Source organism: Zosterops lateralis, assembly GCF_965231275.1.
Source record: "Zosterops lateralis genome assembly, chromosome: W".
In the NCBI taxonomy this organism is placed as follows: Eukaryota; Metazoa; Chordata; class Aves; order Passeriformes; family Zosteropidae; genus Zosterops; species Zosterops lateralis.
In genome coordinates this window covers 23,727,383-23,754,115 of record NC_139801.1, presented here as the reverse complement: position 1 = coordinate 23,754,115, position 26,733 = coordinate 23,727,383, and the positions used below count along the sequence as shown (strand labels likewise).

General features: G+C 45.0%; 1 protein-coding gene across 3 annotated transcripts in view; it reads right to left on the bottom strand.

Annotated features, from left to right (window-relative positions):
- The window catches only part of LOC310922098 (guanine nucleotide-binding protein G(q) subunit alpha), a 222,724-nt gene that overhangs the window by 149,353 nt on the left and 46,638 nt on the right, over positions 1 to 26,733 (bottom strand). For all 3 annotated transcript variants that reach the window (XM_083882438.1, XM_083882439.1, XM_083882440.1), the window contains one exon: positions 15,747 to 15,931. In XM_083882438.1, the coding sequence (XP_083738564.1) occupies positions 15,747 to 15,931 (185 nt within the window). The remainder of the gene's footprint in view (positions 1 to 15,746; positions 15,932 to 26,733) is intronic.

Here is a 26,733-nt window from a genome sequence, read left to right as displayed (position 1 = left end):
TGGTTTGCAACCTGGAAAAGGCACTTGCAGGACGCTCTCCCAGGGTGGTCAAATGACCCTGACACAGCTGTGGACAATGAAGGGAACATGATAACACTGGCACATGTAATGGGTGAGGGAGAATGGGAGATGCCACAAAAACAAGCTGAAAGCCTCCCAAAGCCGTTGTTAAGGCAAATTGCTAAGGTTGCTGTCAAGGCGTTTTCCACCATGCGGCCTTCCGGCCCCATGGAATCGTATTCAGATATTTTTCAGGGACCTCAGGAAAACTTCCTGCTGTTTGTGGAAAGGCTAACGGTAGCTATAGAACAGCAGGAAGAGGACGAAGTGGCAAGGGACAGGCTTGTCACGTTGCTGGCGTTCAGGCACGCCAATCAAGTCTGCAAACAAGCCATGTTGACCCTTCCACGGAATCCCAAGCCGACATTACAAGACTATGTCGAGGTGGTAACTGAGGTAGTCCCCCTGATGACACCGGGGAAACCAGAAAGGCCGGAACAGCGACGGAAAGCCGTGAATGCAGCAACCGCAGCGACCCCAACCTGCCATCAGGACAACGCGGCCGTGGTACCAAAAGGGAGATACCCGTCAAAGGGCGCAGCAGACAGATCCTGCGCTTTATGCGGGAAGCTAGGCCACTGGTGGCAAGCATGCCCCCTGAGAAAGGAATTTCAGGAATTCAAACAACAAAAAGAGGGGGGAGGAGGAGGTGGAAGGGGAGGAAACTCCCAGTCAAAAAACGAATAAGGGAGTGCGGAGCTGCCCAGTGCGATGACCCCAATCGGGCAGCCCAAGCCGGGGGAGGGGGAATGGGAAATGAAGATTTGAGTTGCACCGGACATGACATTTTAACGGACTTGACTTTTTCTTCCCAGGGACAGCGGAGGAATTCTCTGCAAGGTCCAGGGGGAAATTCACCGGATGAGACAAGGGACTCCCCTTTGAAGAGTCTTTCACCTGATGATCCTGACCCGAATGTGCCTGTTCCTTTTGCAGGAAAGTCCTTGACAACAACAAGCGAGGGAGTGCCCTTTCATCTTCAACTGTCTGATGCCCTGTGGATCCGTGATGATGAATGGCACCGTGTGGCGGTATCTAAAAATCGAGGTACCTGGCACAAAATTGGCACAACATATGTAGTCGTGGGGGATTGTAAACATACCCCGCCGGAGATGGAAGTTGTTCCCCAAACCACTCCTGCGGATCCCGAGTGGTTTGAACTCTGGCTTCGCTGCACGAGTCCACCCATTTATCTGTCAAAGGGACAGATAGTCGCCCAGGCAATACCATCACTCCCCGAAAGGGTGTGTCCCGAGGGCGACTGCAGGACCTGCCACCCCCAGATAAGCACAGTCATAAAAATTACACGTGACAGACCTGAGGAGGTGTGCAAATTAAGGGTGGGCGGGGAGACCACCATCATTAAAGGTCTCCTTGACTCGGGGGCGGACGTAACGGTGATCCCAGAACACCTATGGCCGTCACGTTGGCCACTGCAAACAGTGGTGGAGCAAGTTGAGGGTGTTGGAGGCCTTCAATTGGCAAAAAAATCAAAGCACATGGTGCAAATTAAGGGGTCCAATGGGCAATTGGCAAACATCCAGCCCTTTGTTTTGAATTACAAAGCACCCCTGTGGGGGAGAGATGTCCTGGCCCAGTGGGGGGCAACAATTGAATTCCCTGACCCTCCACAAAATTTTCAGGCTGCGGTCACTGAACGGCGCCCCACCCAAAAACTGAATTGGAAAACAGATTCTCCAGTTTGGGTGGAGCAGTGGCCGCTTTCTAAGGAAAAGTTAAAGGCGCTGAATGAGCTCGTGGAAGAGCAACTCCGGAAAGGTCACATAGAGGAGACCACCTCTCCTTGGAACACCCCGGTGTTCGTAATACAAAAATCGGATAAGACCCGATGGAGGCTTCTCCAGGACCTCAGACAAATTAACGAGGTCATCGAGGACATGGGCTCTCTCCAACCAGGGATGCCTTCCCCAGCCATGTTGCCCCAAAATTACAATTTGGCCGTGATTGACATCAAAGATTGTTTCTTCCAAATTCCTCTTCACCCCGACGATGCTCCACGGTTTGCATTCTCAGTTCCTAACATCAACCGAGAGGCCCCAAGGAAGAGGTATCACTGGAGGGTTCTTCCCCAAGGAATGAAGAATTCTCCCGCCATTTGCCAGTAGTACGTGTCTTCCTTGCTGACCCCCGTGCGTGCAGCTGCACACCAGGCCATCATCTTTCATTACATGGATGATGTGCTCGTGTGCGCCCCCAGCGACGACTTGTTGACGCATGCGCTTGACCTGACAGTGTCTGCACTGGTTGCTGCAGGGTTTGAGTTGCAGGAAGCAAAAATTCAAAAGATGCCACCATGGAAATATCTTGGCCTCGAAATTAATAAGCGGACCATTGTTCCGCAGAAATTGGCGATCCAAACTAACATCAAGACCTTAGCGGATGTGCACCAGCTGTGTGGGGCTTTGAACTGGGTGAGGCCTTGGCTGGGCCTTACCACCGAGGACCTAGCACCTCTTTTCAATTTATTGAAAGGGGGAGAGGGGCTGAGTTCCCCTAGGTCACTCACCCCGGAGGCACAGAAAGCACTGAAAAAAGTTCAAGAGTTGATGTCCACCAGACAGGCAAATCGATGCCATGCTGATTTGCCTTTCCGATTTGTCATTCTAGGGAATCTGCCGCACCTCCATGGAATGATATTCCAATGGGACAACGGGGTGACCAGCATACCCCGGAAGGACCGAGGCGGGAGAGATCCTCTTCTTATTATAGAATGGGTCTTTCTCAGCCACCACAGGTCCAAGAGGATGACACGCCCACAGGAGTTGATGGCTGAATTGATCCGGAAGGCCAGAATCCGCATTAGGGAACTGGCTGGTTGCGACTTTGAGGTGATCCACGTACCAATTCGGTTGAGTACGGGCCAAATTTCAAAGGCAATGTTAGAGCACTTGCTTCAAGAGAACGAAGCACTTCAGTTTGCCCTAGACAGTTACACTGGTCAAATTTTAATCCATCGGCCTGCCCACAAAATTTTTAATTCGGATGCTCAATTTAAATTAAATTTAAGGAGTGTTCAGAGCAAAAGACCGCTCGAAGCCTTGACCGTTTTCACAAACGCGTCCGGAGGGTCCCACAAGTCAGTGATGACTTGGAAAGATCCTCAGACTCAGCAGTGGGAGTCTGACGTTGCTGAGGTGGAAGGATCCCCTCAGATTGCTGAGTTGGCCGCAGTCGTCAGGGCCTTCGAAAGGTTCTCTGAACCATTTAATTTGGTAACCGATTCGAGCTACGTTGCAGGTGTAGTGTCCAGAGCGGAGAACTCAGTTCTCCAAGAAGTGACTAACATTGCTCTGTTTAAGTTGCTCTCGAAGCTAATAAGGCTAATCTCCCACCGAGAGCAACCGTTTTACGTGATGCACACCAGGTCGCACACGGATTTGCCAGGGTTCATAGCGGAGGGAAACAGGAGGGCTGATGCTCTTGCTGCCCCTGTCGAGAAGGCCCCGCTGCCTGACGTTTTCCAGCAGGCGAAGCTCAGCCACCAACTCTTCCATCAGAATGTGCCAGGTCTGGTCCGAGGATTCAAACTGACTCGAGATCAGGCCAAGGCCATTGTGGCGACCTGTCCCAGCTGCCAGCGACATGCAGCCCCAACCCTGCATGCCGGGGTGAACCCCCGAGGGCTGAGCAGCAACGAGGTATGGCAGATGGACGTTACTCATGTCTCTCAGTTTGGGAGGCTGAAGTACGTCCATGTGTCTGTGGACACCTTTTCTGGAGCAGTCTATGCATCCGCCCATACAGGGGAGAAAGCAGGGGATGTTGTTAAACACCTTCTCCAAGCCTTCTCTTTCCTAGGCATCCCTAAAGTCATCAAATCGGACAACGGGCCAAGCTATGTTTCCAAGGAGTTCCGCAACTTCCTCCAGCAATGGGGAGTAGAACACAAGACTGGCATCCCCTATTCCCCGACAGGCCAAGCAATTGTGGAGAGGACACACCAAAACATCAAAAGAGTCCTCAATCAACAGGGACAAATTCTGAAATTGGAGTCACCCCAAATTCGATTGGCCAGGGCCTTATACACAATTAATTTTCTAAATTGTTCATTTGAATTGATGAATCCCCCAATAATTAGGCACTTTGGAGGGAACCCAAATTTAAAATTAGAATCCAAACCGCCAGTTCTCATCAAGGACCCGGAGACCATGAGAATGGAAGGTCCTCACGATTTAATCACTTGGGGACGCGGGTACGCCTGCGTATCGACACCCACCGGACTTAAATGGGTGCCGGCCAAGTGGGTGAAACCTTACATTCCCAGGGCCTCCAAAGAGTCAGCTCATCAGGTGAAAAATGTCACTTGGCGAAGAAAAAGGAAGCCCGTTAGTCCGGAGGAAGAGAGGTCCGCTCCTTCCTTCCCCATTCCTCACTGGCTTTTTGTTAATTAATTTATTTTGTTATATTTTAAGTTACTCCTATGTTTTTGTTACTCATCATTGGAATTGCATTTGGCATCGTCCGACGAGTCACTCAAAAGACCATCACTGCAGCCACCTCTTCACTCAGCGTGAACAACGTCTGGGCCAGTGTTCCTCCCGTCGAGGAGATTGAGATGCAGCAACTCCCGCCATGGGAAGACGAGGAATACCCTGACCCAGAGGACTTTTGTACCGGAGACTGATGACGAGAGGTGGCTCACGGAACAAGAACAGTTTCAGGAAATCTATCCCCCGAACAGACACTACTAAAATCCATCACAAAAAAATAAAAAAGGGGGAGATGTGGTGGTGCTTAAATTCAATTCCAATTGGGTTTTTACTGCTCCAGTTTGGTTTTATAATTTGTGTTTTATAATTTTGTAATTATTACTATTGTTTAAGATGGCCTCTCCTTCCCTCTCCTTCTCCCCTTCCCCCCTTCCCCCAGATTTTCCCGCCAAAACCTTGGTTGTTCTGGTAACCCTATCCCATAATAGTTGTTTACCACTTTTCTGTTAAGTGTCAATCTTTAAGTTATATAACTTCCCCACCCCCTCATCATGTATTCCTCCTCCCCAAGTTACTTATTATTGGTTCAAAAGTTGTGCATCCCCTCATTATACCTTGGTTGAAGGTTGTAATTGGTCCCACGCAATCCCACCCCTGTAACCCATTCAATAAAAAGCCGTGCCATTTCGAGGCCAGCGTCTCTCTCCGGAGCGCTGCCTTGGGGCCACGCATCCCTTGGTTGCACACCCTGAGAGTCCCGCCTTTCTATTCTGCGCACTATCCGCACCGTGGTCGAGTTTGCCCACGCCTCTGGCAAAGTGAGCCCCTGGATGTAGTGGCGGCAGGGCTGGCCGGAACTGCACCCATTGGAAAGCCGAACCACTGCAGAACTCCTCCAGGAAATAGGAGATGAGCTAACACTCTTGGATTTTGGAGGTTAGTCGCTGCAGGGGACGATGGGTCAGGGAATGTCTGCCCAGGAAAAGAGTGGTTTTGAGTTTATGTGCAGGCTGTTGCGACAGCATGGTAAAACCTTGCCTTCGCATGATTTAAAAGCTCTATTACGTTGGGGAGCGGTGGAGATTCCGGGAGTCACCGAGTCCACGATCTTTACATCAGATCTGTGGGACAAAGCAGGAGTTGAGCTATGGGATCTTGCTACCAAGGGAAATAAAGCGGCCGCGGAAATGCTACCCTCGTGGAGGGTGACTTTTGAGACCTTAAAGGCTCAAGAAAACTCCCAAGATATGGGGAATGCTTGTTCTTCTACAGCAGATTCTCAATGCTCTTTAAAATCTAAAGAGACTGCTGCTAAAGTTAAACAAACTGCTGCTTCTCCCTCCTGTGCTGTGGAATCTGAATCTAATAAATCCTTAACTGAAGAGACTGTATCTCCCTCTCCCACGCTGCAGCAAACACTACCCACAGCCCTGACACCAGCTATTGCGGGGAGAGGGGAAGGGGGCCCTTCATGCTCCATGAGGGTTTTCGCTGCTGACTATGACAGTGAGGAAAGTGATCAAGATGGTCCGGAGGAGGATCCCTTTGATCCTGGACCTATTGATCCTGACAAAGAACCTGATTTATATCTCCCTGACCCTCCCGACAACTGGGTGCAGTTAAAATGACAAGCACTAAAAGAGGGAGACTTTGAAATTGCTGAAAGAATCATAGCTCTGGTCATATACCAGGGATCACGAGGGCAAAATGCATGGTGGGAACAGCTATCCTTCTCGGAAATTAAAGAGCTCCAGTGAGCAGCTACAGAGCATGGTATCGGCTCGCTGCATTTTGTAAGCTTGCTGGACTCTGTGTTTGCTGCTCACACAATGACTCCATATGATTTAAAAACTCTTGCCCGGCTGCTGCTATCTCCTATGCAATACAGCTTATGGGAGAAAGAATGGGAAAGACGTTTGCAAAACCTGCTTTTATATTACATGGGCCACACTGATCAAGCCCTAGCCACCCTCACAATCAGGCAGCTTATGGGAACGGGACCGTATACAGATCCTGCTTTTCAGGCGCGAGAGTGCCCAAAAGAAGTCCTTCATGGAGCTCGAAATGCAGCTCACCAAGCCTTTTTTAAGGTCCCAGATGCCAAAACACCTCAGAAAGCATTTACAACCATTGTCCAGGGGCCTCAGGAGCCCTATATGCAATTTGTTGATCGCCTTAAACAAGCATTAGAACACCAAATTGATAATGCAGATGCCCATGAAATTTTGCTTTTAAAACTTGCTGTTGCAAATGCAAACACAGACTGTAAAAAACTCCTTAAATCCCTGCCTAAGCAAGATCTGAGTCTTGTCAAAATGGTTGAGGCATGTAACCAAATTGGGACAACAGAACATCAATATGAGGCTATGGCTGCAGCTTTTGCGACAGCCAAAGGCACTTTTGGAAGTGCAGCAGTTTGCTATGGCTATGGCAAGCCAGGCCACCTTAAAAAAGACTGCCTTGCTCGGAAGAAAGCTAAGCTGAAAGCCCCTGATATATGTCCACAGTGCCGCAAAGGTCGTCATTTTGCTAATCAGTGTTGATCTAAGTATGATTCTGAAGGTCGTCTGATCCAGGGAAAACGGAGTCAGAGCGCGGGACGGCGCCACGCCCCAGCACAAATTCCTCAGCCGCCAATGCAGATGCAGCCACCGCAGATCCTAGCCCCACAAGTGCAGCCACCGAGAACACCCAGAGGAGGACAGCCTCAAGTCTTCGCCCAGCAACTGCAAGGAGTGCCAGACTGGACCTGGCAACCTCAATCACAGTAACGTTGCTTGACTCTTCTGTTCATTTACTCCCCACAGGAATTTTTGACCCTCTAGGGCCCCAGATAAGTGCTCTACTGATAGGGAGGTCTTCGACTACCCTTTCAGGGCTTTTTGTTTTACCAGGAGTTATAGACTCAGACTCTATTGGGGAAATAAAAATTATGGCTTGGACTCCCTTTCCACCCTGCACTGTTCCTCAAGGTACACGTATTGCACAATTGATTCCCTTTTCACACAATTTGTCACTCCTTTCTGCAAAGTATGATACAAGGGTGGGAGGATTTGGTTCCACAGGAACCTCACAAGTATTATGGGTGCAAGAAATTTATGAAAAACATCCCATTTGCAAGTGTACCCTGTCACTACAGGGACAACAGGTGACACTCACTGGTATCTTAGACACGGGAGCAGATATCAGTGTTGTCTCTCAAGCCAAGTGGCCCCCCACTTGGCCCCTCACAGAGGTACCCCAAACCCTCTCTGGGATTGGGGGGAACAGTTGCAGTTACCAAAGTCTCCATCTAATTCAAGTGATAGGACCTGAAGGTCACATAGCCTCTGTGAAGCCATTTGTCTTGCCTGTGCCCAGGGTGTTGTGGGGACAAGATGTGCTTTCTTAATGGGGATTCAAAATTCAAACTGATTTTTAATTGGGGCCATTGTGGCACGTGACACTCTAAAACTAACCTGGAAAACTGAAACACCTTGCTGGGTGGATCAATGGCCCCTTCCACTGCCTGAATTACGCGCACTTACTGAGCTTCTTCAGGAAAAATTTCAAAAGGGACATATAGTCCCCTCTACCAGTCCCTGTAATTCACCTGTGTTTCTTGTTAAAAAACAAACTGGCAAGTGGCGCTTGCTCCAGGATCTCCGAAAAATTAATGATGTCATTGAAGACATGGGAGCCCTGCAGCCTGGTCTCCACTCCCCTACTATGATCCCCCGAGATTGGCATTTGACAGTCATTGACTTAAAAGACTGCTTTTTTGACATTCCATTACATCCTGAGGATGCATCTAAATTCGCCTTTTCTGTCCCTAGCACCAACATGCAAGCACCCTTGCAGAGATATCACTGGGTGGTTTTACCCCAGGGGATGAAATGCTCACCATCAATTTGCCAATGGTTTGTTGCGAGGGTCCTCAGCCCCATTCGCCAGAAAATGCCTGCAGCCTTGTTATATCACTACATGGATGACATTCTTGTTGCAGCAGAAAAACAGGAGATCATGAAGGAAGCCCTAGCTCTCGTCACTGATGCTGTAACCCAAGCTGGGCTTTGTATTTCTCCTGAAAAAATTCAGTCTCAACCTCCTTGGAAATACCTTGGCTGGTGCATTAGGACCCAGAGTATTTCTCCTCAGTCTTTGCAGTTTCACACAGAAATTCATACTTTGCATGATGCTCAGAAACTTTTGGGTTCAATTAATTTGGTTCGTTCCTTGTTGGGAATTTCAAACGCTGACCTGAGCCCTTTGTTTGATTTGCTAAAAGGGGAACCAGATCTGCTATCACCTCGCCAACTCACACCAGAAGCCTGTCAGGCATTGCAACTAGTAGCTGATGCTATCTCAAACTGGCAGGCAGCCCGATGGGCCCCTGAGTTACCCTTTTCCTTAATCATCCTGAATCCGGCTAGGCAACCTCATGCTTTGATATTCCAGTGGGATCCTAAAGCGCCTGACCCCTTGCTAAACATTGAGTGGATTTTTTTTGCCACATCAGATGTCTAAAACTGTAAGCACACGACATGAACTGTTTGCTATGCGCATTGTAAAAGCTAGACAGAGACTTACCACACTTGCAGGTGTGGATTTTTGTTTAATCTGCTTGCCTGTTACTACCTTTTATTTACAGTGGCTGTTGCAGCAATCTGAGGTTTTTCAAACTGATTTTTCAGGACAGCTTTCTACACATCCCCCGAAGCACAAGCTTGTGGCAACCAGCTTTAGTCTTCTGACAAGACCCAAAAGAAGTGAAGTCTCATTGCAGGCTTTGACTGTTTTTACAGATGGATCTGGTCGCACCCACAAGTCAGTATTGCTTTGGTGGGACACTGATCTCAACCGATGGGACTTGAATGTCACTACTGTATCAGGTTCACCTCAGATTGTTGAATTAGCAGCTGTTGTCCGAGCTTTTCAGCGATTTGTAACCCCTTTTAACTTGATAACAGATTCTGCTTATGTTGCAGGACTTGTGGAGAGAGCTGAGGCTGCTGTACTAAAGGATGTGCCCAATAAGGAGCTGTTTCAGTGGTTACAACAACTTGTTTTTCTTTTAGATACTAGAGAGCATCCTTACTTTGTGATGCATGTCAGGTCTCACACCACTTAACCTGGTTTTATTGCAGAGGGGAACCGCCAAGCTGATTTACTCGCTTTACCTGTTCAACTCCCAGATCGCCTTTCCCAGGCCAAACTCAGTCACTCATTTTTTCACCAGAATGCTGCTGCGTTTGCCCGCGCCTTTGACTTGAGCACATGGCAAGCTGCTAGTATTGTGGCTGTGTGCCCAGACTGCCAGAGACACTCCTTCCCCTCCCTTGCAGGAGGTGTTAACCCTAGAGGGCTCAAGAGCCTTCAAATTTGGCAATCAGATGTTACTCATTTCCCTGAGTTTGGCAGACTTAAGTACATTCATTCTTCTATTGATACTTTTTCAGGTGCCTTGTTTGCATCCTGTCACACAGGAGAATCAGCAAAGGATGTTTGCCATCATTTTGCAAGTGCTTTTGCAGTCCTGGGAATCCCCTCACAAATCAAAACTGATAATGGCCCAGCATACATTGCCCAGAGGGTCAGAAATTTCCTTGCCCTCTGGGGGGTAACCCACAAAACGGATTCCTCACTCCCCCACAGGACAAGCCATAATTGAAAGAGCTCACGCATCACTGAAGCTTCTTTTGTTGCAACAGAAAGGGGGAATGGGGAATGCCACTCCGGCAGAGAGATTGCAGAAAGCACTGTATGTTTTTAACTTTCTAAATTGCTCACTTACAGATCCTAATCCTCCAATTGTGAGGCACTTTGGCAACAACCCCAAGTTGGAGGTTAAACAGAAAGCCCCAGTCCTTATCAAGGACCCAGAAACAGGTAAAGTTAAGGGACCTTATCCCCTTGTCACATGGGGAAGAGGATTTGCTTGTGTCTCAACAGAAATTGGCCCAAGGTGGATTCCAGCCAAGAATGTGAGACCATTCAGAGAACCCTTGGACACCTCACCTGAGGATCCTGGTCACCTCGACACTTCACCTGCTTCACCCTCCCCTCTGCTCTCTCAGACTGCTGAATCCAGAACCACTGAGAGCCTGCAACCACCTGAACCAGCCTCTGCCTGATCAGGGAGGACTCATTGGCCTCTTGCCAACTTGTGAGCTGCAAGATCAACTCATCCCTGAGACAGCTGGTTCAGCCCTTCTTACAGCAAGCTGGAAGACCCATAAGCAACCAGAAGACAGGTTTGGAGGACTAGCAGAATGCTACCTGTCGCTGCCGCAGTACAGCGGTAATGATGATGATATAACACAAGCATTGCAATATGCACATATCCAGGCACAAAGTCGTTTAGAAAGAATAGCATGGTGTCAGTCACATAATTTTAGCTGTCGCCCAGTAGTGACAGTTGTTTGCTTACATTATAAGGTACAACTTACTCGTAGAATTGCACATGCTGTAGGCATTTTATGGTATTGATGCTTTTGTGAGATTCCCAGGTCATTTACTCCATTTGCATTTATTAAAGAGCAATTAGGGCCCGTGGTTCTCCAACAGCATCTTTCTGGTCCTCCAGAAAATCGGTATTTTGATTTACCAGGATTTTTGAGGAGAATAGAATCCACAGACCAATGTATTTTAGCTAGTGATATATATCACCAAACAATAGATAGCTTGATTGTTGAATTGTGGAATCGGCAAGCTATAATTAAAACGAGATGTGGAAAATTCAAATATTAGCCCTTCTATGGCTGTGGATTCTTGGCAAAGGAAAGGTGGCGATGATGCCACCCCTCCCAGAACGTAATGTGTGGCTTACACTTGCTCAAGCCTTAAATGAATCTACATTGTGCTTGTCTATGACTTCCCCCGGTGACCCTTTCCAGACTTATTTAATTGCCATACCTTTGGGGAAAAGTGAATGGGATGCCTTATATAATAAAACAATGCACATGGATTGTGTTGCTTCAGGTCAGATTGAGCCGCTATTGTGGTGCAATGATGCATATCGCAAAAAGAATAACAGGCCAGCCGAGTGGTACTTTGCTAACGATAGATGGTTAGGAGTAAATAAAATTTCTGACTTTTTTACCCTTTCCCTACCACCCCAAGAATTGGACATTTTTGGATCCATGCAGGCCTTTGCATGCTTCTTTTTAAATCATACCACTGGGCCTTTTGCTAACCAAAAATTTGGTCTTGATGTTTCAGGCACAGGAATCTATGCCAGTGCTTCTGCCTGGTGTAATCATACCATGCCTCAGCCCATTACACCTGGAATTGTTTCTATTGGTTTGATGGACAATATATTTTTGATATGTGGGAATAGAGCCTGGAAGGGAATATCAGGAAGGGCTATAGGAGGCCCTTGTACTTTTGGCCAACTAACCAGGTTTCGCTCCTTTTGGGGCAGCTTGCCATCTCTACACAAGCTGGCACGAGCAAAATGCAGCACACACACACGTATAGCCCGGATTGTGATGACAATGTTGAATCCTGGAACCTCGGAGCCCGAGTGTTTGCCTCAATTATTCCATCTATAGGAACGGCACATGCATTAAAAACTTTGAATAACCTTGGCTGTTGGCTTGCAAAACAAACTAATGCTACTAGCTCTGCTTTAACAAGTTTACTAACAGATGTTGATAGTGTAAGACATGCCACCCTCCAGAACAGGGCCGCGATCGATTTTTTGCTTCTAGCTCATGGACATGGCTGCGAGGATTTTGAAGGTTTGTGCTGCATGAACCTTTTTGACAACTCTTTGTCTATTCATGCTAACATCCAGGCCCTTCGGGACAGTGTAGCCAAATTGAAGATGGTGGATGATAATGATTGGCTTGGACATATGCTTGGGGGATGGGGGCTTACTGGCTGGCTTAAGCATTTAGTTAAAACAGGAATTTATATTTTGACTGTACTGTTGCTTATAATGATGTGCTTGCCTTGTGTTTTGCAATGTGTGCAGAGACTGATTGATAAGTCTACAAAGAGAATCCTGATGGTGGAACAGAAAGGTGGAGATGTGGGGATACAGCTAGAGAGCCGTGCTGGGAGCACTGCTCAGCTCATGACAGAAATGGACATGTGAGCATTAGTAGGCCACAAGCCTTGGCAACTGAAAGCGTAAGTTTGAGAAAGGAATGTAAGAGACAGCAATGTGCTTGGTACGATACGTACTTAGCACGCAGAACTGAGATAAGACAGTACATACCTGTGTTAGTTAGTACGAGGCATGTATTAAGCAATGTACTTGGCATTATTACTTGTTATATAATGGAAAGGTATATAAACTCAGCTAGGCGTATCAATAAACGAGCTTTTGGCTTCATGCATGCAACCTACGAAGTCCACATCTTTCTGTCAATCATCATCAATCTGAAATTACTACTTTGTTGTTCATGAAATTTCACTGAAGAGATCAAAAACTTTTAAGACTCCACTACTTGAGATGAGAATTTATGTAATTTGACTCCATACCTGATCCTGATATCTTACTTTTGTGTGTTTGTTACAGTAGATTACTTCTATGGGGGTGAGGGTGTGGAGGTATTAACAACTTCAGCAATGGAAACAACTTACAGGTTCTACAATAAGACATCATTTTATGTTTTCAGTCCCTATAGTTTCTTGTAACCTGTTCTATCTTACATTAGGTATCTTGTTATAAATATTTAGGAAGTCTCATGGGAAATTATGGATATGGACTCAAATAAGATTTTCTGCCTGATAACCACTGCTGAGTGACATCTTCCTGACAGTCTGTAAGAAGAGGCAACTGTCTTCTGAAAATTACACTGAAAGGGAACAGTAATGGGTAAAAGTGGTAGTAGATCTTTAGTACAGTAGTACATTTATTTAGTAAAAGTTCTGTAACAACAGAAGAGGAAAAAATACAAAGCCTTCCTTCAGCAATATTAGACATGAAGAAAGATAGAAAAGGAGAATCGGGGGACTACATTACCTGGAGCAATGACTTCTAAGCCACTATGGACAACACTGGGAACGTCAGAAGATAAAAAAATTAAAGTTAATGTTTTAATTCAGAATTTGAAAGGATTGACAGGAACATAAATGCACAGGTCAGATTTTTAAAAAGACAATTTAAAAATTATTTTAAAATATATATAAGATTTTTTTAATTGAATTTGAATGTCAGTGGTTGCACATGAGTTACTATTGTACATTCACAAAAACTTTGCAGACAGGTAATTTTCAGAATTGCCAAAGTCCATTTCTGTAAAAAAACAGGACAAAAAAAAAAAAAAAAAAAACCACCTAAGGCTTTTCTGTATTTTATAAACTGCTTCTCCAAAATTCAAGACGCATATAAAAATTCTAAATTTCTGATTAAAAAAAATGGAAACACAGTAACAGTTTACTCAAATGGAAACTTAAAAACACAATCCATAAGCCACCATTTCCTATGTCATATCCCTAAGTGATAACCCTCACCTATTATCTTAAAGGTCATTAGAGCTCATATTCTGAAACTAAGACAAAAAAAGTGTGATGAAAAGTGTGATGAAGTATGATACAATGCCTTACCATCAGTTTTGAGACATTACAATGTAAACAGTAATGTTTACATTTCTCAATTGACTTTCACTATTCTGATAATAAATATTTCAAAGATCCTAGATTATTATAATATAGGACAATGAATTTCAGACTCTGCCTTTTTAATTATATCACTGACTAGGAAGCCAACACAACACTGAAAGAACTAACTTCTCTAATTTACAACATGCCTCTTCCTACACTGATATTAAAATAATCCAGCCTGGATGTCATTTTTTTATGCTGTACAAGGATCTCAACTGTCTACTTAACTGGACTTTTTGAATTGGTAAGTGTCACTTCACTCTCTTTTCTTTAGGCTCAGCCATACAAACATCAGCTTGAGCTGTAGTTTTCTAAGCTACTGTGCAAGACAAGTACTGTGCTAAAAATATGCAGTTACTTGAACTTTGAGATATTCTCTAGAGACCAAATTTTTTTATATGAGATTCAAATTAATGGGAAATGTCCTTCCCGCGTTTTTTAGGTTGCAAGGCTAATGAATTTACCTTCTCAATGGAGGAAAAAAAGAAGAGAGGTGGAGAAATAAATTTGCATTTTTAATTTCCTTGAATTAAAAAATCCCCAAGTTTTTAAAGGAATTGCATCTAGAACCTGGCAACTTTGGCAAGTTGTACTTTAATCCACACCTAGAACTGATGGAAATGCTTGTGAAGGAGGTGAGTGCAAAGATAGACTCACTCACTTTAAGTCAAGGTATTTTTATATAGAGAAATGAACAGCTCTAATTAGAAAGGTCTGGTCACATATATACAGCTATGACATATCTAATTCAGTACAACTATACAAAAACAGCCTATATAAATTGAACACTCAATTTGAACAATAACTGTAGAATATACACTTTTCAGTATAAAACAAGAAAATAATTTACTGATTTATGATTATGACTTTCATATACTACAGCAAAATGACTGTCAGTACCGATTCTGAAAAAAAAAGTGCACTTTGCAATCAACTAAGTTTTCAAGTCAGCTTGTTAGGAAATTCAGTGCTTTATGTACAGCAAAAACATGGAGCTGAAATACACATGCAAATTTCCATTTTAATACTAGTTATACCAGTTATACATTTGATTTTAAATGGAAAATTTCTGAATGGAACAAAAATTTTAAAAAGATTAATCAAAGATAAACCTTACAAAATGCTTTAAATGTATTTTCTTTCTAAGTTTCAATGATGTCATCACTTTCAAAAGAATTTACCTCTTCTAAGGCCTTGTATCAAAAGTTTTATTTCATAATATACTCACACACAAGCAGATATTCCCACCTATTTTTCCAATATTTTTTTCCCCCACATAATTTTAATGAAAAACCTTAAGAAGTACTGGTACAAACCAGAAAAATTACTTAACTGTGCTCTGGCCAGAACATGAGCTGGGAGGAAAGGAAAAAAGATAACTAAAGTCACAGGCAAACAGCAGCCTGCCCTCTACCCTCTTGCTATGACAAATCCCCCCAAACATCTTGATAAGAACAGCACCTGTGTTGTCAAGAGCAGTGCAAAGGGCAGAGTACTAGAGGCAGGACTGGAAGAAGCCCTTTTCTTCTAAACTTTAGATAGAATATAATTTGTGATTTATAATTTTTTGAGATCTTCAGTACATTTCCTAAAGATAAAAGAGGAAACATTTCAGCTATGGAAATAAACAAAAAATCTCACCTTATTATGGTCATACTTGTATGGGATTTTGAGGGTATCCATGGCTCTGATCATGGCCTGCATTGCTGTAAATATATTCTGGTACACCAATTTCGTAAAGCCCCTTTTGTCTTCATCAGAGTAACCTGATCCATGAATGATTCTCATCTGTTTGATGAACGTGCTTTTGCCACTCTCTCCTGTGCCTGCAAGACAAATAAGAATATACTTCAGCCAATGGACACAAACATGACTTTTCTGCACAAAGTGTACAGCCTGTTCAGTGCCGGGCAAAACACTGTCAAGTGGTTATGGTGCTTGCAAGGTGCTCGCTTTAATATCAAGACAGCAGTAACAGTAACAACTGAAGCAACATTGAATTAAAGCATTTATTTTGAAGACAAAATAGAAGCAGAAAAAAATAGCAATAAGTTAATAACTAAAACAAAATATACTCTCAAAAAAATCTAGTATACACCACTGTGTATTTAAAATTATAAGCATAAAATTCCATTCCAAAGATATAGTTCTCAACTATAGGGAATTACTATTAGATGTTCTATCACAAAAAAAATTGAGTAAGAACAAAAATTAGCTTGTGTGGTCAACTTTCAGAACATTATGGTAAGCAGCAATATACAACCATTACATAAATTTGTTAGAAAGCCAAATAATATAACAATTACAGTTGTGCAAACTTCAACCTCAGAAATATATAAAATCAGCTTTAAGTAAAATTTGGCTTGTATTTGGTAATGGAGAGTCATTACTTTCTTTAAATTTATTTGTGTCTTTATACTTTACACAAAGCATAAATAACTAATAAAATAATATTCTGCATGTTTACCAATTTAAAATTAAGATTTGTTTATTTGGAATTTTGCACAAAATATATCACACAGCATTTTTTCCTTTGGCAAAATTCAGTCTCTGTGATTAGCAGAGCTCACCTAAGCAAACAAATCATATGAATACTTTACAAGAAGGAATTGAAATTTTAAAAAGTTGCACAGCCACGTGAATGCTGTATGCTCACCTAGCTATTTAGCTCCCTAAGAAATGCAATGCATTTAAATGCATGCAGTACTTAGCCTTTCAGCCTAGATTTTATTTTGATCATTTTTATAAAGCTTTCAGGCCTCATTTATGATATAATATTTGACTACCAGGACAAAGAAAGTCTTATGCTTTACATGCAGTTTTAGGTGTCTCAAATTAGTGTATTTCACAAGCAGTGCAATGCGAGGGTAAAGCATGATTCTGTGCTTGCAACTCTTAAGTATTTCAGGTAGTACACCTCAAAATCTAACCTCAAAGTCGCTACAAGATTTTGTCTTTGCTGTATGTGACTGTTTATTCAACTCCCACTTAAATTTTTAGTTATCACAGCTCATGTTAAGGACTGATGTATGCCAGGAGCAGAGTCATTAGATCAAAGCCAAGCACTAAGTAGGCAGGACAGGTGGCCAAAAAGAGATAGAAGGCGATTATCCAACCATTATCACCTGAAAATTGTTATTTCCAGGAGCTGTTATCTTTTGTTTGGCAGTCTCATCAGATTCTGCTAAATTATAGAAATGGTACAGACCAAATCTCCAAGATGGAGAGTATAGAACATCAGCTTACCCAGAAAGCTTTTGAAGTAGATCCAACAGCAGTTGGACTGCTGAGGCTTTCATGCTTCCTGGTGTGATACAGGAGATGCCTGCACCATGCTGGAAGAGGAAGGATGAGCACTCACTGTTGGCTAGGCAGCTAATTCTTTTTTTTTCCTCATAGGTGTGTTACCAGATGATAAATGACCTACACCTGGTGAGTTAACAGAATGCTTGTTCTCCAGAACTACTGGCCTATGGAAACTGCACAATGCCTATTGTGTAAGAAGGAGAACTGGAAGTTCACCAGCCTCAGTATCCTGCCAACTCAGCCAGGTCACCTGGAACATTGGGGTCTATGACCACCAGAGAGACCCCCAGGACAGAACACAGGAGTAAAGAGGAGATGTATGTTTAATCTGGGACAATCAATGAATATGTATGCAAAATACATATATAAACAGAAACTTTCCTGTACCCAATATGCATGGCTTTGGGAGGAGCTATCCCCCCGTGTATCCAGCCAAATAAAAAATGCCTGTTTCTTAATGCTACATTGCTGATAAGGGGTTTTTTATTTTACTGAATTTTTGGTAACAGTTTTGGTGACCCAGATGGGACAGACTCCTGAATTTCAACAGATCCAAGGGATCACAGGACCTCCAGCTGGCACTGAGGGATTCTTGGGGAGAACCTTCGATCCTCAATCCGAAGGAAATTGGACCAAGACCCCTGGTAAGATAAAGGCATTCTTTACTTTAAAGGTGTTAACTGTTAACCTACCTATAAGGCACAGCAAAAGCTACACAGGGTTTGGTTTAAAGGTACCTAAGGTGAGAAAGGGAAGGGTTAGAGTCCCTTCAAAGGAGCTCCTAAACAGTAATTTGTTATAATGGGAAACAAAACCTCAAAAGGGGTATTACAGGTGTCACTGCTGGGATGTATCTTGAAACACTGGAAACAAATTATGGGTAAACCCCCTCACACATGAAAAGCTTAAAATTTTGTAATCCATGGTAGCCACTTTACATGCTGGATGATCAAGAGAAGTGGCCTAAGGATGGAACCTTACATTATAACACCCTCTTGCAATTAATGTTGTTTTGTAGAAGGGAAAATAAGTGGGATGGAGTTCCTTATGTTGACTTGTTTTTCACCCTAAGAAATCATCCAGAGTGGCAAAAGGAATGCAGGAGGACCCCACAAGATCCATTAATTTTAGGACTTGAAAAGGAAAAGAAAGGCAAAAGGTTGAAAAGGTGTTGTTCTGCGTGGAGCATAGGGCAGAGGTGCTTAAAGCATGGAAGAGAGGACGATGATTTAGAGATGATGGTTTCTCTACAGCAAAGAGCAGGTGGGGTGAATGATGAATCGTCAGGGAATGCGGCTAGACGCATAAGTAGGTCATGGGAGAGTGGACTGGAATGGAGAGAATGCTTTAGGGGATTGGAGGATTTTAGCCTGATTGCAAAACACACTAGAAGGCAGCAAGGAGATGTTGAGAGGAATGCTGGGGATCTGAGGATATTCTGATGGCTCCCCTCTGACAGGCGGTTGAGAATCATGGACCAGTAAAAATAAAGACCCCATTTTCCATTGTGGATTTAATGTCATGAGGAAAGGCAGCAGGAGTTTATAGAGAGGATCTGGATAGAGTTGCTTAAGTATTTGAAACCATAATTAGGACTCAGGACCCTTACTGGAATGATATACAAGTGATGTTAGATATGTTGTTGGATAGCACAGAAAAAAGGATGGTTTTGACCATGGCCAAAAAGCAGGTGGAGGGGGCACATGCTAATGGAGACTTGGAAGGAACTGTAGATCAGAATTTTCCTTCAACACATCCAAGGTGGGACCCTAATAAACTGGGGCTCCAAGATCGTTTAACAAGATATTAGAGATGGACATTGTTTGGCGTAAAGCATGCTGTACTGAAAGCCATGAACTGGTCAAAACTGTATGAGGTAAAGCAGGACAGTACAGATTCCCCCATGGCTTTCACAGAACGATTGAAGGTGACTGCCAGAAAATATACTAATCTGGATCCTGAGAATCCAGAGGAAGCAGTACAGTTAGCTATGACAAATATAGCTGGACTATATCTGCATAGATGATTTGGCTTAACAGACACTAGCTCGACCAGCCTAGTTCAAAGTAGATACAAGAAGGATAGGTCAGATTCAAACCCAGTCAAAAGACCTCAGCCAACCCCTGTGAAGCACAAATATACCCATATCATTGGCCAGGTAGCTAGGCAGAGTTAAGATCCTTGACCAATCATGTCTGTCAGCGTGGGAAATTTGAAAACCCTATAAAAGGAGCTGCCAAACAATAAACGAAGCTGTTGCCACATGATCCTCAGCGTGTGTATGTCGCATCCCTGTCTCCAACTTCATTGCGACATCTGGTGACCATCTGACGTGATAGCAACAAGCGGCTGCAGTATTGCAGGGAGACGAGGAGCAGCAGTATTGCTGCAGTGTGCAGCAGATTTTGCCGTGGGGCAGCAGAATTGCTGCAAAGTCCCAGTGGAGCAGTGGAATATTGCTGTGGGAGACGGCGGAGTAAGCTGCGTGGGTCTAGACTCCCCCCTTGTGAAAGAGAGACGCCACCGGGAACATGGGAGCAGCAAGCTCAACACCAGAAAACCTTGCTCTGAAGGTATGGACTTTCTTTCTTTAAAAGAAAGGGATAAAACATGAGGAGCGGGCTCTGTTAGCCCTGCTGACATGGTGTGAGAGCCACAAATTAAATGTGCTTGAAGAGGACGCCCTAGACTTTAAAATTTGGGAGCAGGCTGGCCAACATATCCTTTCAGCAGCTTTGACAGGCGACCAGACCACCATTGATGTTATAAAACCTTGGAGGCTTGTCATGGACTTATTAGAACAGAACAGTTAAAGAGAGAGCAGGAAGTGAAAACAGTAGACGAGTTGCCGTTGACGCCGTCTGCTGGTACAAGTGGCAAAATAGATGCCAGGGGAGGTGGTGGGGGGGGGGGGTAGATGCCGTGCTGGGTGAGCAGGAGAGGAGGAAGAGCAGAGTAGCCAACTGCCCAGGATCATGCTGCCACTCCCTGCAGGGATGCCACCCCAGTGGAGCATCCCCTGGTCGCCCAGGACCCTGCCACCACCCCAGGCAAGGACGTGCTGTCAGCGGAGCATGCTGCAGCCGAACCGTGCTTTGCCACTCCATGCTCTGCTGCCCCGAGTCCTGCCGAACTGGCAGAAACCCCTGAGACTGCGCCCAGTGGCTGCGAGATGTCTAGCTGCCACAAAGCCATGCCTATCACTCCATGCTTTGCCACCCCGTGTCCCACTGTGTTGGCAGGGACCTCTGCGACCCCTCCCAGCTGCTGTGAGACTGTGTGCCGCTGCTACAAGATGCCTGCTTGCCGTGGGACCGCACCGACCACTGGCTGCTGCGACATAGTGCCAGCCATTACCTCCTGGCAGGCGCCTGGCTACTGTCAAGTCCCATCTGCAGCTGAACCATGCTCTGTGACCCTCCTTGACTGTGTTAGCTCTGTCACCACACCACGGGGTGCCCAGCTCCCACAGAAGCAGGGCTCCCTACAGATGTTCCAACTGTGCCTATGAGTTCCCATGGTGATGGAGTGCCCCACAGCTCCAACCATGCTTGTGCAGCCACCAGATCAGCACACGCTAGGACCACACTCACCCTCAGCTACCACATGCGCGTCAGGACCACCTCCTCCTGAGACCAAGTGGACAAGCTCCAGGACCACGCCTCTGTGTGGTGTGCCTCCATCTCCAACCCAGCCCCTATGGGGCGTGGCCCCACCTCCGATCCAACCTTCGTGGGCAGGTCCGGGAAATGCGTCACCAGGACTTCCTGGAGACACGATACCTGGAAGTGACAGTGGACCCAGGGACCCTGGAACCACTGCCACCGCTGTCCCGAGAGCACCGCCCCTGCCAGAGTTGGAGCTGCTTCTGGAATATATAAACAAGGGATGCAAGGGACACCAGCAGAGAAAGCCAGAACCATTGTCCCCCTGTGGAACACTGCAATATCACCACCATTGCTGCACTGCCGACCCTGCCCGATCCTGTGTCTGGCAAAAGGTAAAACAGGCGGCTATCGCTAGTGGGGACTATGAAGGGGCAAAACTCATTGATGTATCCATGTCAGGGGGCTGGGAGCCTGAGGATGGGACAGTTGCTGTTTATCCAGTAATAAGAGGCAATGGAACTACTCCTAACAAGTACACCCCCTTGCAGTGGACAGTTTTCTCTGAACTGCATCAGTTAGTGGCCAAGCATGGTTTGGGTTCCACTGCCATTACTAACATGTTGTGATTCCTAACCACCAAGGAGGTGACTCCCTTTGATATAAAGCAGCTTCCAAAATGTTTACAACAGTCCAATAGATGGTAATCAAAATTATGTGGAAAAGCAGTGCTGAAAAACAGGAATTAAGAAATCTAAAAGCTCCATGAGAAGACCCACATTATGAGTCAGAAGTCCCTCAACTTCTGGGATTACCACCAGTGGGAGATCCCCAACTCCGGGCTAGATTGCATCCCTAAATACTGGCACAAGTGAAAGAGTTGGGATTGAAGGCACTGCTTAAAGTAATTAACATGGCAAGCCTGACTCAAACATATTCAAAAATCAGACAAGGGGTGAAAGAACCATATCTACAGTTTATAGAGAGGTTACAAGATGCTATGGAAAAAAAAATTTGTTAATGTGGGGCCAGAAATCATCTAATTTTGCAACTGGCAAAGGACAATGCAAATGAGGACTGCCGAAAGGTCATAGAAGTGCTACCTAATAAAAACCCATCACTAAATGAACTAATAAATGCCTGTGCTAAGGTTGGATCTAATTCTCATTACGTGACCATGCTAGCAGATTCCATGGCAACTGCTGTAAAGGTAACATCTCAATGCTACAGGTGTGGACAGCAAGGCCACCTGAGAGCGAACTGTCCCCACAAGTCCACTCCGATGGGGACATGTCAAGGACAAAGGAATATGATCATTAACTGTGATCAATGTGGGAAACCTGGTCACATGGCCAAGCAGTGCAAATACAAAGTTTATACTAATACACAATCTTTTAAAGAATCCTTTAAGAACCAGGGAAACGAACAACCCAACACGAGGGCGAGATGCATGAAGACACAAGTATCTCCTCACCTTCCTGTGCAAGTTTATGTGACTAGCTCACAGGAACGACTCGAGGAGCAGCTGAAATGGATATTTCCACCTCCATCTCAGTAACTATTACCACCTTAAAGGTACATAAAGTCCCTCTGGAGGCACAGGGGCCTATCAGGAAAGGACTAGAGTGCACTGTTAATTGGAAGATCTAGTGCCACCTTGCAAGGCATCTATGTGCACCCTGGTGATATAGATGCAGACTTTACAAGAAAAATGCATGTGATGGTTTCCACCCCTACTCCACCCATGACTACCCCTGAAAAAAATAGAATTGCCCAGCTTATGCCTTTTAAGTCTTGTGTTCTAAATACAGATCCCAGAGTGTGAGGAGACCAAGGCTTCGGGTCAACAGGTGAACCTTAGGTATTTTGGACCCAGGTCATGGGTGAGCAGAGGCCCAATATGGTTTGTATTGTCACAATGCCTCCAGCAGGACCCTCCGAAATAAAGGTCAGTGGCATGATTGACACAGGGGCAGATGTCACGATCATCTCTGTCCACACTTGGCCTTCATCGTGGCCTACTGAGCCTGCAGGATCTGCTGTTGCTGGCCACAGAGGGACCACACAGAACTGTTTGAGCAGCAAACCTGTTCTGGTAAAAAATCCTGAGAGACAAACTGTTACCTCAGTGACCTTACATCATTGCAGCACCACTTAACCTGTGGGGGAGGGATGTTCTATCTGCCTGGGGAGTCCAGGTGGGGATGGATTTTTAACAGGGGCCACTGTTTTAAGAGGCATGAAATATCCCACACTATCCCTAAAATGGCTTATCGCTCAGCCAGTGTGGGAACCACAGTGGTCCCTTGAGAAAGAGAAGTTACACACCCTTAGGTCGTTGGTGCAGGAACAACTGGCTCAATGGCACATAGAGCCATTCACAAGCCCTTGGAACATTCCAGTGTTATTAAAAAGAAGTCAAGTAAATGGAGGTTGGTCTATGACCTGAGCAAGATCAATTCAGCCATGAAGAGCATGGGCACCCTCCAGCCTGGTATGCCATCTCCTACAATGATTCCTGACAACTGGGATATTCTAATTGTGGACCTGAAAGGATGTTTCTTTACTATTCCACTGCATCCAGATGATACCCCAAAGTTTGCCTTTACTGTGCCTTCTATTAATAATACTGCACCAGTGGAGCGTTATCAATTGAGAGTTTTGCCTTAGGGTATGGAAAACAGCCCGCCCTATAATTTGTCAGCGGTATGTTGCTCAGGCACTCATCAGTGAGAGAACAATTTCCAGGGGCATACTGTTACCACTACATGGATGACATTTTGATAGCAACCCAAACAAAAAGGGAACTCTCACAGATTCAGCCAAGCCTGTTGCAGGCATTAAAAACATTTGGGCTGGAAGTAGCACCAGAAAAGGTACAGCAGCAACCACCTTGGAAGTACCTCGGACTCAAAATTATGGATCATACTATACAGCCCCAGACAATTCAATTCTCGACAAAAATTAAAAATTTAAATGATGCTCAAAAACTTTTGGGTACAATCAACTGGCTCAGACCCTATCTAGGGTTGACCACTCCACAATTAGTACCCTTATTTCACCTTTGGAAGGGTGATCCTGATCTAACTTCTCCCAGGAAATTAATCCCAAAGGCAAAGGCTGCTCTTGAGATAGTAGAGCAAGCCATCACAAAGAGACAGATCCACCAAATACACCTAGAAGTGTGCATTACTGTGTTTATTCTCGTTGATTTCCATCCTACTGCTGTTATTGGACAGTGAGATACTCAGTGGTCTGACCCTTTGTATGTTTTAGAATGGATGTTCCTACCTGACCAACCTAGAAAAACAGCCCCTACTATTTTTGAGTTAATTGCCCAGTTAATCATGAAATGTCGTCAAAGATGTTTACAACTGACTGCAGAAGATCCTTCAAAAATCATTATTCCTGTGACACAAGAAAAATTTGAGTGGTGTTATGCCAACAGCACTGTTTTGCAAAGTGCCTTACAAAATTTCTCAGGGCAAATTAGCAATCATTTACTGAGTCATACATTACTTCAAATGAGCAAAACCACTGCACTATCCCTAAAACCTCTAAACAGTTGTACACCCTTAAAAGGTATTACTGTGTTTACTGATGGTTCTGGGAAAACGAGAAAGGCAATTGTGACATGGAAGCAAAAAAGCAAATGGCAAATATTGGAGGGTCATGAGAATGGGTCACCTCAGTTGGTGGAGCTACGTGCTGTAGCTATGACTTTTCAGCACTTTCCCCATACCCTTTAAAATATTGTCACTGACTCTGCCTATGTTGCTGACATAATACAGATATTAGACCAAGCTCTGTTGAAAGAAATTGACAATGCACAATTATTTAGCCTATTAAAAACTTTGTGGCACACCATACAGACAAGAAATTGCCCGTACTATATTCTGCACATTAGAAGCCGCACAAATCTCCCAGGTTTTATTATAGAGGGCAACGCATAAGCAGATCACCTAGCTAGCCCTGCCTGGACACCACCACAGCCAGACATGCTGGCACAAGCAAAAGCCTCACAAAATTTCTTTCATCAAGGTGTTTGAGCTCTGCAGAGGCAATTTCTGCTGTTGAACACAGAGGCTCATAACATAGTCAATACTTGTGCTAACTGCCAAGGCCACACTGCACCATCACAGATGGGAGTTAATCTCCATAGCTTAAAAGTCTTGTAAATCTGGCAGACTAATGTCACCCATATTCCCAAATTCAGACAGTTAAAATATGTGCATTTATCGATTGATACTTTTTCCTCTGCTGTGGTGGTGCTTAAATTCAATTCCAATTGGGTTTTTACTGCTCCAGTTTGGTTTTATAATTTGTGTTTTATAATTTTGCAATTATTACTATTGTTTAAGATGGCCTCTCCTTCCCTCTCCTTCTCTCCTTCCTTCTCCTTCTCCCCTTCTCTCCTTCCCCCAGACTTTCCCGCCAAAACCTTGGTTGTCCTGGTAACCCTATCCCATAATAGTTGTTTACCACCTTTCTGTTAAGTGTCAATCTTTAAGTTATGTAACTTCCCCACCCCCTCATCATGTATTCCTCCTCCCCAAGTTACTTATTATTGGTCCAAAAGTTGTGCATCCCCTCATTATACAATGGCAAAAGGTCATGATTGGTCCCACGCAATCCCACCCCTGAACCCACTCAATAAAAAGCCGTGCCATCTCGAGGCCAGCGTCTCTCTCCGGAGCGCGGCCTTGGGACCACGCACCCCTTGGTTGCACACCCTGAGAGTCCCGCCTTTCTATTCTGCGCACTATCCGCACCGTGGTCGAGTTTGCCCACGCCTCTGGCAAAGTGGCCCCTGGATGTAGTGGCGGCAGGGCTGGCCGGAACTGCACCCATTGGAAAGCCGAACCACTGCACTCTGCCATATGGGCATCAGTCCACTCAGGAGAAAAAGGCTGTGATGCCATCACACATTGGCAATTAGCTTTGCTGCTTTGGGTATCCCTCGTAACATCAAAACAGATAATGGACCTGCATACACATCACAAAAAAATAGACAATTTCTACAGCTCTAGGGTGTGTCACACCAAACCAGTATACCTCATTTACCAACTAGAAAGGCCATTGTAGAGCGAGCACATGGCACTTTAAAACAAAAGGGAGGGATGTGCAGTGAGACCCCACAGAGCAGAGTAGCGAAAGCTGTTTACACCTTGAATCACTTAACAGTACCAGAACAATCCCAAAACCCAGTGATCTTAAATCATTTCCTATCACTGCAGTCATCTGGAGATGCTCAGTCACCTAAACCTAAAGTAATGGTATAAGACATTATCATGAACAAGTGGGAAAATCCATGGGACCTCATTACATAGAGACATGGTTATGCCTATGTTTACACAGACACCAGAACACAAGAAATACCCGCCAGCGGGCTGGGCCAGGGGCCAGGCCTGGCCAGGCCCCTAGCAGCTGCCGGTGGGGGAAGGGGAGACTGCGGCTACTAACATCCAGCCGACTCTAAGGCCTGCCTCACCTCCGGCCTGGGCCAAGGGAGGTGTCTGCCAGGCCCCCAGGAGCGGCTCCGGGCCCGGGCTAGGCCAGGCCCACTCCAATATTACCGAGGGGTGGGGGAAGTGTCCATCAGCCTGACTAGCTGCTGAGATCCTAGCCACTGTTCTCCAGGCTGCTCTGACTGCTAGGTGTGATGCTACTGAGGCCCCCTATCAGTGTGGTTTTGAATTCCAACACCATGAGCCGCA